Source organism: Electrona antarctica (assembly GCF_951216825.1).
Source record: "Electrona antarctica genome assembly, chromosome: 13".
Taxonomy (NCBI): domain Eukaryota; kingdom Metazoa; phylum Chordata; class Actinopteri; order Myctophiformes; family Myctophidae; genus Electrona; species Electrona antarctica.
The window spans coordinates 4,914,258-4,926,970 of NC_136794.1; the positions used below are offsets into that span (position 1 = coordinate 4,914,258).

Sequence of the window (12,713 nt, forward strand, 5' to 3'; positions counted from 1 at the left end):
ACAGTAAAACATCTCCATCTCTGCTCTATTGGCTGTAAAGGGGATGGGTATTGCTGCGGTGCTGGCTGCTTACCATGCTCGCGTCATCCATCGCGATGTATCTGTATCACTCAAACAGCGCACAGGTTTTACATAATATTATGCTATACACACACACAGATAAAACAGTGCGTTATCTTTATGTGTGTGTATATACTGCCAGAGAAACAGAAGAGAGAGGAAGAGAAAGTAATCATTGTCCTCATGCGGGTTTTGTTCAACACGTGGATCCTTCAGTTGAAAGTTCTAGACTCGTCAGAGAACTTTGCGAGAAGACCGACTCCAAGCGGGGCTCCTTCGCGTCCTTATAAGGACATTCCTTGACAAAACTGTCTGATTGGACGTCTTTGGTCACCTTAAATCTCTGGCCCATACCCAGGCCCCCCCCCCCCACCGAGTAGTTCTCTATTCAGAGCCGAGCCAGGCAGGGGGTCGGGCGCCATTCCTGTCTTGTCCATTCCGGACATTTGGCGTTGGCTGGAGCCACATTATGTAGGGGCTTGGTGTGGGACTACGTGAGGTTCGGTCTCGGCCCCAACACAAGAGCGATTTACAGTTCCCTGAGCCTGCTTGTCGTGACAAACGGCTTTGTTGACTTGCCACGTTGTGTTTCAAGCCACCTCCTTCCCCCCCCCAGGGTTTGTTGTGCGTCTCTTAGCGGCTGTTAACTGCTGGGAGGTCCTCCGGTGAGGAAATAGGTCATCATCTCTCCTTTGCCCTTGACCGTGACCATACCTCTGTACTCCAGTGTGTAGTTGTAGGAACTCAGTACCTGGTACAGGTCCGTGGTGACCTAGAGCAGAGGGGAAGGACATGGTTAAAGGGATTTTGACAAAAAAATAAATGTAATTTTTCTTATTATTTTTTAGGTTTTCTGAGCTCAATTGCACCCAGTTTCCTGCTGTTTGTGATGTAAGAGACAGAAAATCCCATATATATATCAATGGGATTTGCCAGCAGATGTCACTGTTTTCACTGTTTTGCCTGTTTTCATTGCAGCACAGAAAGACTTCCAAACCCCAGAGAAAGCTCCAGAACACAGTAAAATCTACTGAATGTTCAAAGTTCAGGTTTTTTGGATGTAATTGAGGTCATAAAACGTAAAAGAAAAACGAAAAATAAATGAAAATTAATGTCATGAAACCTTTAAAGAGAGCACCGTGTGCTATTAGATAAAACACATCCAGAGATTTAACACTTTAAACATGGCGTCTCTATTTTGGCATGTCATTAATATGCGGGGAAAAAATAATAATCATTTTAAAAGAAGCTAAATCTTTCAACTTAATTTAAAAATAGGGGGCAGTGAGCTTGTAGTGAGCTTGTAGTTTGGCTATTTTTAAACAGCCAATGTATAAAATAGGGTGGTTAAAATGACCACTGCTGTCTTCAACACACATCATTCTCAACCAAAATTATGTATGTATTGGGGATTACACAATTTGGGGTCAAATCTCCAGACAGTGTCACAGTTCAAGATGGTCACACACAGCGACGTTTGCCCTACTGTATGCTGAATTCAAGTGGACTCGGCCCCCAGACTTTTTTTTTTCTCCCTGGAAATAAAAACGTCTGGGTTTCCGAGGCTATAGGAGTGGTTGCACCACTCAAAAAAAAAGTTTTACATAGGAATATGTACATGCATAAATCCATTTCTCCTCTCCAAGTCCAAGCTAAGACCTTCTCTCACCTGGATCCTCTCCGGTACACCAGTGCTGTCCATGCGGCTGGCCACGTTGACCGTGTTGCCCCAGATGTCGTACTGAGGTTTCCGGGCTCCGATCACACCAGCCACCACCGGGCCGATGTTCAGACCTGTAGAAGACACAGGTTATAGAACTGTTTTTCTCTATTATTTAACAAGTCGGGGGTCAGGGGTGGGAGAAGGGGAGCAAGCTAACTGTACCTGTATGTGTATGTCCTGTGTATTTGTACTGTATGTCATGTTGCACCTATGTGTCTTTAGTACTGTAAATGGTAAATGGTAAATGGTGCATTTATATAGCGCCTTTATCCAAGGCGCTTTACATAGATTGTGCATTACATTCACCCATTCACACACGCACATTCATACACCGATTGCGGCAGAAGCCATGAAAGGTACCAACCAGCACATCGGGAGCAATTTGGGGTTCAGTGTCTTGCCCAAGGACACTTCGACATGTAGACAGGAGGAGCCGGGATTCGAACCGCCGACCCATGGATCATTGGACGACCTGCTCTACCTCCTGAGCCACAGTCGTACTGTGTACTTGCACTGCTGTAATGTTGTATTTGTATGTATAGAACCCCCTCTAAAACGAGATGCTGCATCTCAAGGGGCCATCCTCTCAATACAGTTCAATAAAAGAGGCGGGGGGGGGGGACACTTCACTAGAGCGCTGTCTGAAAGAACAGGCATGTAGTTGAGGTCATTTATGATACTTCTGTGACCGCGCAGAGAGCCGAAGGTCCGTTTATCAGTGGATTTATATAATCTATGAAGGTTAAGAAACAAATTGAGCCCCCATGGCCCTCGCAAAAAATGTGAGCAAAATTTGTGAGAGCCCCCCAAATCCATATAACCCAGCCATTCTGCAGTGGGACTCTATACTTTCCCTGAACCCTAATAGAGATTCCCCGTTCATTTCCCTCATAGACTTTTCAAAAAGTATTTATTTTAAAGACCTTTTAAGCCTCGTACAAAGCCAACTCGAGTTGTGACAAATCATGACAAACAAAACATTTTGGGGAACAAACAAAGAATTAGAAAGAAGAAACAAACGGCAGGTTATAACACTTTTTTTGTTGATTTTCTTCATTGTAATTATTTGTTTGGTCCAAAATATTGTGTTTATTGTCATGATTTGTCACAACTCGAGTTGGCTTTGTCCGCGGCGTAACCGTCTTTAAATAAATACTTTTTGAAATGTCTATGGGAAAAATGCATTGGGAATCATTTCCTGGGCCTGGCGTCGTCATGAAAGGGAATTTCAACAAAATATAATTAACTTAATTCAATAAACCCAGAAACTGGGTTTCTGGGACCTGGGGTTAGAAATTGCCCCGATGCGACATGGAAGACCCGCTTTGAGTCTATAGTTCACAGTTCCTCAATCTGTGCTAGACATCTCGTCTCATCACACGTCTCATCCAAAGTAAGATCATTCTTCAAGGTTCATTACACTAACGCAAGACTAGCACAGATATGTCCAGATATTAGTGATGCATGTGATGTAGAGTGACAACCCGCTGCTGGCCTGTCACATAATGTTTCGGTCATGCCCCATGGTTAGTGGATTCCTGAACAGATACATTTATTTTAAATCCTACTCTGATATATTGGGTGTATCCATCCATCCCACCCAACCCACTAACGGCCCTATTTGGTGTTCCCCCAGGGACTAATATTCCTCCATACTTTAAGAGAATAATCTCCTTTACTTCTCTTTTAGCCTTTGACACCGTGAACCACTCCATACTGGTTAACAAGCTTAAAGCAATTGGTTTCGATAGCACATCAGTGAGCTGGATGCAATCCTACCTGGAGGGGAGAAAACAGATGGTGGAGGTGAATGGAACACTGTCCCCCCCCCCTCCCAGTGAGCTGTGGCGTTCCACAAGGAAGCATACTAGGGGCTTTACTGTTCCTATGTTAACGACATGACTTCAGCTTGTGACTGCAACTTGTTCCTGTTCGCAGATGACTCGGCACTGCTAGTCTCGGACAGGAACAAACTGCAGGTTGAAAAGGCCCTCAGCTCTGAACTCGGTAGAATCTGCACCTGGCTCGCTGATAACAAGCTATCTTTACACCTGGGAAAAACTGAATCCATTCTCTTTGGCTCTAATAGTAATCTCAGCAAGGCAAATGGCTTCTTGGTTAGAGTGGGTGACAATGTTATCACACGTAAAGATGAAATGACCTACCTAGGTTCCATCCTGGAGGCTAATCTTTCCGGTGATAAAATGGCCACCAACGTAATCAAAAAAGTCAACCAAAGAACAAGATTCCTTTACAGGATCTCCTCACTGGTCAACAAAAACACCTTGAAGACCTTAACAGGAGCCCTCGTACAAGGTTTCTTTGACTATGCATGCACCTCCTGGTACCACAGCACCTCAAAGGCCCTTAAAACTAGGCTCCAGACTTCCCAAAACAAACTGGTCAGGCTCCTACTTGGCCTCACCCCCCGAACCCACCTCACCCCTGCCCACTTTGACAGGCTGGAATGGCTTAGTACAGCATCTTGCAATGGGTCTGGTCCACAAGATTCGATACACCACCAAGATACCTTTGTACCTGTCTAGATACTTCCTTAATGTTAACGAAGTCCACACCCACAACACCAGAGGGAGTGCAACGAACCATGTACAACCCAGATTCGGCACAAACAAGGGACTAAATTCTTTTCGCTCCTATGCCACCAAAATGTGGAACGCCCTACCAACAGTCATTAAGACATGCAAATCCCTTGACTCCTTCAAAACCGCTCTCAAAGGGCACCTACGGATGGCTGCAATTCGAAACTGGCCACCGTAAAATCTGAATCCCCCACCAGCCCCCACCCCCCCCTTTTCCCCTCACTGTATATGTTTATTTTCCCTTTTTACCTCCATTATGATGAATTCCTGTTCGGTTCTTTGTCTATATAGAAGTGTCTATTTGTACGTCTCTAAATGTTTTGATGAATTGAACATGGTGGACCCTCTTGTAAACAAGTGTAATGCTTAATTGGGTCGTCCACTCACAGTTAACAGCCTTTGTATTGAGTTTGTGCTTGAAATGTACTGTAATTCTGCAAACTGTTAATAAATATTTCAATCAATCAATCAATCAAAGCCAGACGTCTTCTACTCCTCAAATAGAAACAGGTTTCTCCACCTACACACAACGGATGGATAAAGGATGTGCTATTCTACCTTATAACGCTAGGGCTCCACCGGGCGCGTCAGCGTCGCGTCTCCGTCACCGTCAGGGAATGTTCCCTTTTTAATCAATGAAGGGTGGCTCCACTGCCCGCGTTGCGTTGCGTTGACGGAGACGCGATGCGTGCATTTAAAAATGTTTTGCGTTTTTTGACGCACGCGACGGAGACGCAACGCGTCCGGTGGAGCCCTGGCGTAAGCTTGAAAAGATTAGATTCTCACTTAAATTAATGGTTTCCATGAGAATAAATGTCAATTTGGGGGTCCTTGACATGAAAAACTTTTGGAACCACTGACTATATAATAAATGTTTAGATTTTTATGCAGATAGATAGATCGATAGATAGATAGATAGATCAATCAATTCATGTTTCTGTTGCTGATACATAAGAGTTTCACCGCTCACCTATCTTCATCTTGAAGTTGTTGAAGGAGTGCTCGTTGATGTACTTCATCTGGTCCATCAGCCTCATGGCGTAGTCGGCCAGGGCGCGGATGTGCGTGCGGCCGGCCTTGTCGTACGTGGAGTCGTTGAGGCCCGAGGCGGCCATGTAGGTGGAGCCGATGGTCTTGATCTTCTCCAGCTGCCGGAACTGGTCCTCGCTGATGATCTAATGGGGGGGGGGGGGGGGGGGGGACACATATTGTGAGGACACACACGGCGCAGGCCTAAATATTAACCCATTTCGACCTGAGAACGATTCTACAAATGTCTTCTAAATCCTGACAGTTTTCTGAAAATCCTCATGTCGTTCTCAAACATTTTCATGTCAAGGACCCCCAAGATTATATGTAATAGGCCGCTGACCCCCATCTGAAAATATGTTAGCTATTTTTCAATAGCTAAAGTGTACTGTAACATGCTTAACCCATTTTAACCTGAGATCAGATTCTAAAAATGTCTTCTACATCTTGACAGTTTTCTGAAAAAGCTATGTTTCTATGTCAGTCGTTCTTCGATTTTTCAAAAATAGCAGACCTACAAGCTCGTAGCGCGCCACTCGGTGGCGCGCTATGAGCTTGTAGATCGCAAATTTTGCTTTTAGTTTTAGTCATAGTCTCTTGAATAGTTTTAATTTGGTTTTCGTCACATTTTAGTCACCTGGAATGTTTTAGCGTTAGTCTAGTTTTAGTCGACTAAATATCATAAGATTTTAGTCGACTAAATATCATAAGATTTTAGTCGACTAAATCTACAGGTGATTTAGTCGAACAAAATGTATTTTGATGCCGTCGTAATGAGTGTTTTTTTCACTTGCTGAAAATAGCCGATCTACAAGCCCACAACGCGTCACAGCGCGACACGTTGTGAGCTTGTAGATCGGCTATTTTCAGCATGCAACTAATTGGGAAATGACTTATTTTAGTCTCGTTTTATCTGTTGACGAACAAGTATATTTAGTCTTAGTTTTAGTCATCATAGCTTAGCTTTTATTTAGTTTCCATTTAGTTTTCGTCAGTGGAAAAGGTAGTCGACGAACATTTTTCGTCTTTACTTTTTAGTCGACGAAATCAACACTAGCCCGTCCGTTTCTCTCACCTCGTCGAAGTCGGCGATGATCTCGTTGAGCAGCCGGAGGCACTCCACGCCCTCGTTGTTGGCCTCCAGCTCCACGTAGAACTCTGAGAAGTTGCTGATGGAGGCGAACATGACCGCCACGCACTCGCACGACTGGTAGTACAGCTCGTCGTTGCGCCGCTCGCGCTGCAGGAAGTGCGCCGCCACGTCCTTGGGCAGGATGTTGTGGAGCAGCCGGCGGTTGTACGCCTGGAGCTCCTCCATCTCCTCCTTCTCCTCCGTGGCCTGGGTGGTGGGTGGCAAGGTTGGTGGGTGGGTGGGTGTCAAGGTTGGTGGGTGGGTGGGTGGCAAGGTTGGTGGGTGGGTGGGTGGCAAGGTTGGTGGGTGGGTGGGTGGCAAGGTTGGTGGGTGGGTGGGTGGCAAGGTTGGTGGGTGGGTGGGTGGCAAGGTTGGTGGGTGGGTGTGTGGCAAGCAGTGGTGGAAAAAGTACTCAATTGTTTTACTTAAGTAAAAGTACCAATACTGCAATTTAGAACTACTTAGTTACAAGTAAAAGTACGGAATTGAAAATGTACTTGAGTAAAAGTACAAAAGTATCTGCATCAAAATGTACTTAAGTACTAAAAGTAAAAGTACTCATTGTGCAGAATGTGCCATTTCACAAGTTAAAAATGTGTACAAAATCTATTGAAAATAATAGATAGGCTATTTTCAAATGGCCGAAATGTATCGGGTTGAAGTGGTTAATGTATATTTTCTAATCAACATTTAAATCTGCAAAGTAACTAGTAACTAAAGTTTTCAAATAATTGTAGTGGAGTAAAAGTACAAATTTTGGCTCTAAGATGTAGTGGAGTAGAAGTAAAAGTATTGGAAATTGGAAATACTCAAGTAAAGTACAAATACCTCAAAATTGTACTTAAGTACAGTACTTAAGTAAATGTACTTAGTTACTTTCCACCATTGGCAGTGGGTGGGGAAAGCACTAAAAATGTTTTCTTTGTAAAAGCATCTCAAAGTTGTACTGAGAAGATTGATATGTTAATTACATAAATGTGGTATAATTGTTGAGAGGCAATCTTTCGACTTTTTGTAGTCAGGAATCCATTGAGATGTACTTAAAAGTGAAGCCCGGAGAATAGAAAGGCTGTCACTTTTAATGAAAGGTTATTAGATCCTATAACAAAAAAGGGTTTGTGTGCGCACGCACACGCACGCGCACACACGTACAAGAGCACTGCTGCACCTTAGAAGCTAGAGGCAGTGATGAACTAAGGCAGGGGTTCTCAACGTTTTTGGCCGGGGACCCCTGGAAATGCTTTGGCAATGTCTCGGGACCCCCGCCCCGCCCCCTCCCGACCCCCAATATAAATTGACTGCTACAATAACCTTAACCCATTTTGGGCGGGAACCCCTTTTGGTGTTTTAAGCATTATGTTGTAATTTAGCTATTGAAAAATAGCAGATCTACAAGCTCATAGCGCGCCACCGAGTGGCGCGCTACGAGCTTGTAGGTCTGCTATTTTTGAAAAATCGTGAAAATATATATATTTTTTTTAAACTTTTTTTTTTGAAAATAATTTGGGGACCCCCTAAAATAATTTGGCGACCCCCCGATGGGTCGCGACCCACGGGTTGAGAACCCCTGAACTAAGGAATACATGTGCAATGCATGCGTGCATGTACATACTGTGTGTACTGTACAGTGTACTGTACACACACACACACCTGCAACTTCCAGAGAAAGTCCAGCCGGGCTGTGGACTCCACCTGCTGGGCGTGAAGATATAGGGCCAGGACAAACACCGTGATGACCACTGGAGTCATGATCTTTAGGGACACCTTGGAGTCCACCTCACAGCTGAGTTCATATCACCCGCCCACGTGGCATGCGCACAGGCACACGCACACACACACACACACACGCACACACACACACACGCGCACACAAACACGCACGCACGCACACACACACACACACACACACACACACACACACACACACACACACACACAAACACACAAAATATGAACTTTTCAGGAAATACATATATATACACATGTATATAAAATAATGTTTTTAGAACACCACAATACTACCTCATCAAAGTTGGTACAGTGACTTTATACATTGTTAGATATTTGAATGTGTCCTCATATTATCATCACAGGTTTTGACCATTAATGTGGAGAGGTTTAGTAGCTTTTTCAATACTATAAAACCCACACAGACGTACAGTTAACTGAGTAAAGGGTACTCAATAGCACTGATTTTTTATAAAAAAGGGAAAAAAGTGTCTGGTTTCTGCCCTGGCAGCAACGATATGAAAAATAAGCTTCCATTATTTTATTCTCCAGCAATACCAAGGTTAGCGATAAGAAGACACCCACTAAATCATTTAAAATTATCATTTTTTGGGGCATTTGTATTGTTTTATTATTTGATAGGAGCGGAGAGATAGGAACCAGCTGGTTGAGACACCAGTTATCATCAAGACACCCGATAAATGCCGACTCGTGTTGTTAATTACCAGGCTGCGTGTCGTTAGCAGGACATTAGCTCTAATTGTGTAATGAGGAAGTTAGCTTAATCAGACGGTGCTAATGTCTAATAATTTACACTTACTGTAGTACAGTACCTTTGTAAGGTTGACTTTAGTTTTGTCCAAACTGGACTAAAATTGTGTTAGGCATTTGCATAACTGGCACCCCAAAACAGAGTAACCGTTACAACATGAAGACAAGAGCAATGTCCACCGCTTAGATTACCCCATGGCTACTACAACTCCTGATTAAGCCTCAAAGTCGACTGGTGGACATTGAAGGACCTCTTTAGTCTGACCTTATTATATGCTGGGACACTAAATGACTTTTAGAGTTGGCCATCTCTGATCTGGCCCCATCCTACATTTCTGACCTACTCAAGCCTTATGTCCCACAGCGCACCTTAAGGTCCTCAGACAAGGCGCTCTTAGAAATACCAACTTCTAAGTTGAAAACAAAAGGTGACCGGGCCTTTGCCCTCAGAGCCCCAACTCTTTGGAACGCTCTCCCCCTCGAGATAAGGCTCGCAGAATCCGTCCCCCGCTTCAAATCCCTCCTGAAAACTCACTTTTATAAAGCTGCTTTTAACGCCTAATACGTTTCTAAACATTGCTTATTGTTCTACTGTCCTACTGCATTTCTGTACATTGCCTGTTCTTTATTTTTATTATTGTAAACTGTTGTTTATGGTGTGCACTGCATTTGTTCTTATTCTTTGTAAAGCACTTTGTAACCTCGTTTTGAAAGGTGCTATATACAGTAAATAAAGGTTTATTATTATATTATATCTCCTTCCCGAAGGTAGCAACCTATATTCTCCATACAACACATGGCTAGAGTTTGAGGTGATATTCCTTGCTAACCTTAGGATGCTGTTATCATACGTGGATGTATATAGAGTCTCTGAAGTGGTTGTCCAACAATCTTTGAACAAATGTTCAGTTGTTGCAGCAGTTGTGACTTTAGGGCTGCAGACAAACATCCATACCAGGTGGTACTACAGTACTGAAGAACACTCATAATAACAGAGGTGAAGAACAAAAGAAGAATCCGTCTACTATAGCACCGAAGGATCTTAGGCGGCGAAGGAAGTAAGTTCTTTGCTCTGTTTTCTTAAACACAATCTGATCTTTCTGAACATCTGAGCAGATGGTCTATTTAATACTACTCCTAGGTATTTTGTACGAACATACCTGGTTGATCGGTTCACCATGAATAGTAATGGCCTGTTATAGCGCCACCAGGAGGCCGCTTTGTGCAAAACAAGTTTTTGGACAGTACACCTACAGATTTTGTCCAAACATCACGCAAATTGGTACACAGTCTCTCTAGAGCCATTCAACGAAACGGGTCTTTCAGATTTCTCATACTCCATCCTGATTGGCTAAGATTGGCTTCCAAAGTTCGCAGGAGTGCTCAGTTTCAAACAAAATGCTGCAAATCATGAACACATCGTGTGATTTCCGTGAAATTGTGCACGCACATTCCCACTAGGCCGAGTAAGAAATGCCACATGAACATTTTCAACTCAGCCTCATGGTGGCGCTATAACTGGCCGAAAAGTGTTTTACCTCTAACTGCACGGATCTGTGGATAACTTTGTATGCCAACTCTCTAGAGGCCAAAGAAAAACCTTTGCCTGGAATTTTTCACATCTGCTCTTTATAGCGCCACCAGGAGGCCGACATATGTAAAACACTTTTTCTAATATTACTCCTTCAGATTTGATCCAAATTTCACGCAAATCGGTACACATGCTCTCCATAGTCATGTGATCAAGACTGGTTTGTTTGATTTCTCATAATCCACCCTCATTGGCTCCGATTGGCTTCTAAACTTTTCAGGAGTAGCCCGCTTTGTACCCGTTTTGTACAAATCGCCCAACTATTCAACGCAGCGTCTGATTGTGGTGAAACTGTGCATGCATATTCCCACTAGGCTTTGGAAGAAATGCCACTTGACAGTTTTCAAATCAGCCTCATGGTGGCGCTACAACAGACCAAGCATCACACACACACTCCTATCCTCCTGGTGGAGACCTGTGCTCAGAAGGGCACTTTTTCTAGTTTACTCTGTGTTGGTGCAGTCCAGGACCACCGGAACTATCTATAGTTCCATTAGATTGGCTATTAGCTTTCTCCAGACACATATATACAGTTTATCATCAGTCTCACCTTGTTCCATTGAATGAGTCACTGTGGGGAGAAGAACAGAGAGGGTCTTAAAACAGGGTTAATAAAGCACGTGTACGCCACGGTATATGGAGTTACTTAAAATATCATGCACAATATATGCGGTACCTACTACCTAGTGTCACAGATATTATGCACACTGCAGCAAACATGCATGGTACATGGTCTAAATGGGTTAACCCATTCTGGGCGGGAACCCCTTTTGGTGTTTTAAACATTATGTTATAATTTAGCTATTGAAAAATAGCAGATCTACAAGCTCATAGCGCGGCACTACGAGCTTGTAGGTCTGCTATTTTTGAAAAACCCCTGTGAAAACATGTCTCAAATCTTTGAATATATATTCTTTCAGAGCGAATGTTTTTTTACTCAAATCTTTGCTTCTGGGGGAGGTCCCTGGAACAACATATTTTCAAATGGGGGGTCGGCGGCCAATTACATATAATTTTTGGGGTCCTTGTCATGAAATATTGAGCACCACTGACATAGAAACATAGGTATTTCAGAAAACTGTCAGGATTTAGAAGATTTTTTTGTCGACGTCAGAAGCAACTTACATGGCGTTGGCCATGATCAACAGGTCCTGGTTGTCGAAGAGGTTGACCTCGGGCACCTCCAGGATGAGGAGGTAGAGCAGCTCGATGAAGAGCATGAGGAACAGCTTGCCGATGCTGCTGACCTGCAGGAAGGCTGAGCACGCCAGCAGACTGAGCACCACGCACGACGAGAAGTACTGCCGGAAAGACAGACAGAGACGGGGGAGGAAAGGTCTTTAGTCTTGGTGGAAAGTAACTAAGTACTTTTACTTAAGTACTGTACTTAAGTACAATTTTGAGGTATTTGTACTTTACTTAAGCATTTCCAATTTCCAGTACTTTTACTTCAACTCCACTACATCTCAGAGCCAAAATTTGTACTTTTACTTCACTACAATTATTTGAAAACTTTAGTTACTAGTTACTTTGGAGATTTTAATTTTGATTAGAAAACATACACTAACCACTTCAACCCCTATACATTTCGGCCATTTGAAAATAGCCGATCTACAAGCTCACAATGCGCATTGTGAGCTTGTAGATCGGCTATTTTCAATAGATTTTGTACACATGTGAACACATGGCACATTCTGCACAATGAGTACTTTTACTTTTAGTACTTTAACTACATTTACTATGCAGCTAAAAATCCAAAAGAACGCAGCAGTGTGCAGGGACACTGTGTCTTACCTCAGGAAAGGTGCAGGCGGGCCAGGTGTCTCCACAGACAATGTTCTGTAGTATATCTTACCTCAGGAAAGGTGCAGGCGGGCCAGGTGTCTCCACAGACACTGTTCTGTAGTATATCTTACCTCAGGAAAGGTGCAGGCGGGCCAGGTGTCTCCACAGACACTGTATCTTACCTCAGGAAAGGTGCAGGCGGGCCAGGTGTCTCCACAGACACTGTTCTGTAGTATATCTTACCTCAGGAAAGGTGCAGGCGGGCCAGGTGTCTCCACAGTCACTGTTCTGTAG

General features: G+C 43.6%; 1 protein-coding gene across 1 annotated transcript in view; it reads right to left on the reverse strand.

Moving 5' to 3' along the window:
• Positions 1-367: 367 nt before the first annotated feature.
• The window catches only part of adcy5 (adenylate cyclase 5), a 142,308-nt gene continuing 129,962 nt past the window's right edge, over positions 368-12,713 (reverse strand). Inside the window, exons 15-21 of the mRNA XM_079518770.1 lie at positions 11,760-11,935; positions 11,185-11,205; positions 8,195-8,327; positions 6,488-6,751; positions 5,354-5,558; positions 1,730-1,854; positions 368-832 (exon numbers count right to left, since the gene is read on the reverse strand). Of these exons, the coding sequence (XP_079374896.1) occupies positions 704-832; positions 1,730-1,854; positions 5,354-5,558; positions 6,488-6,751; positions 8,195-8,327; positions 11,185-11,205; positions 11,760-11,935 (1,053 nt within the window). The 3' untranslated portion in view covers positions 368-703. The remainder of the gene's footprint in view (positions 833-1,729; positions 1,855-5,353; positions 5,559-6,487; positions 6,752-8,194; positions 8,328-11,184; positions 11,206-11,759; positions 11,936-12,713) is intronic.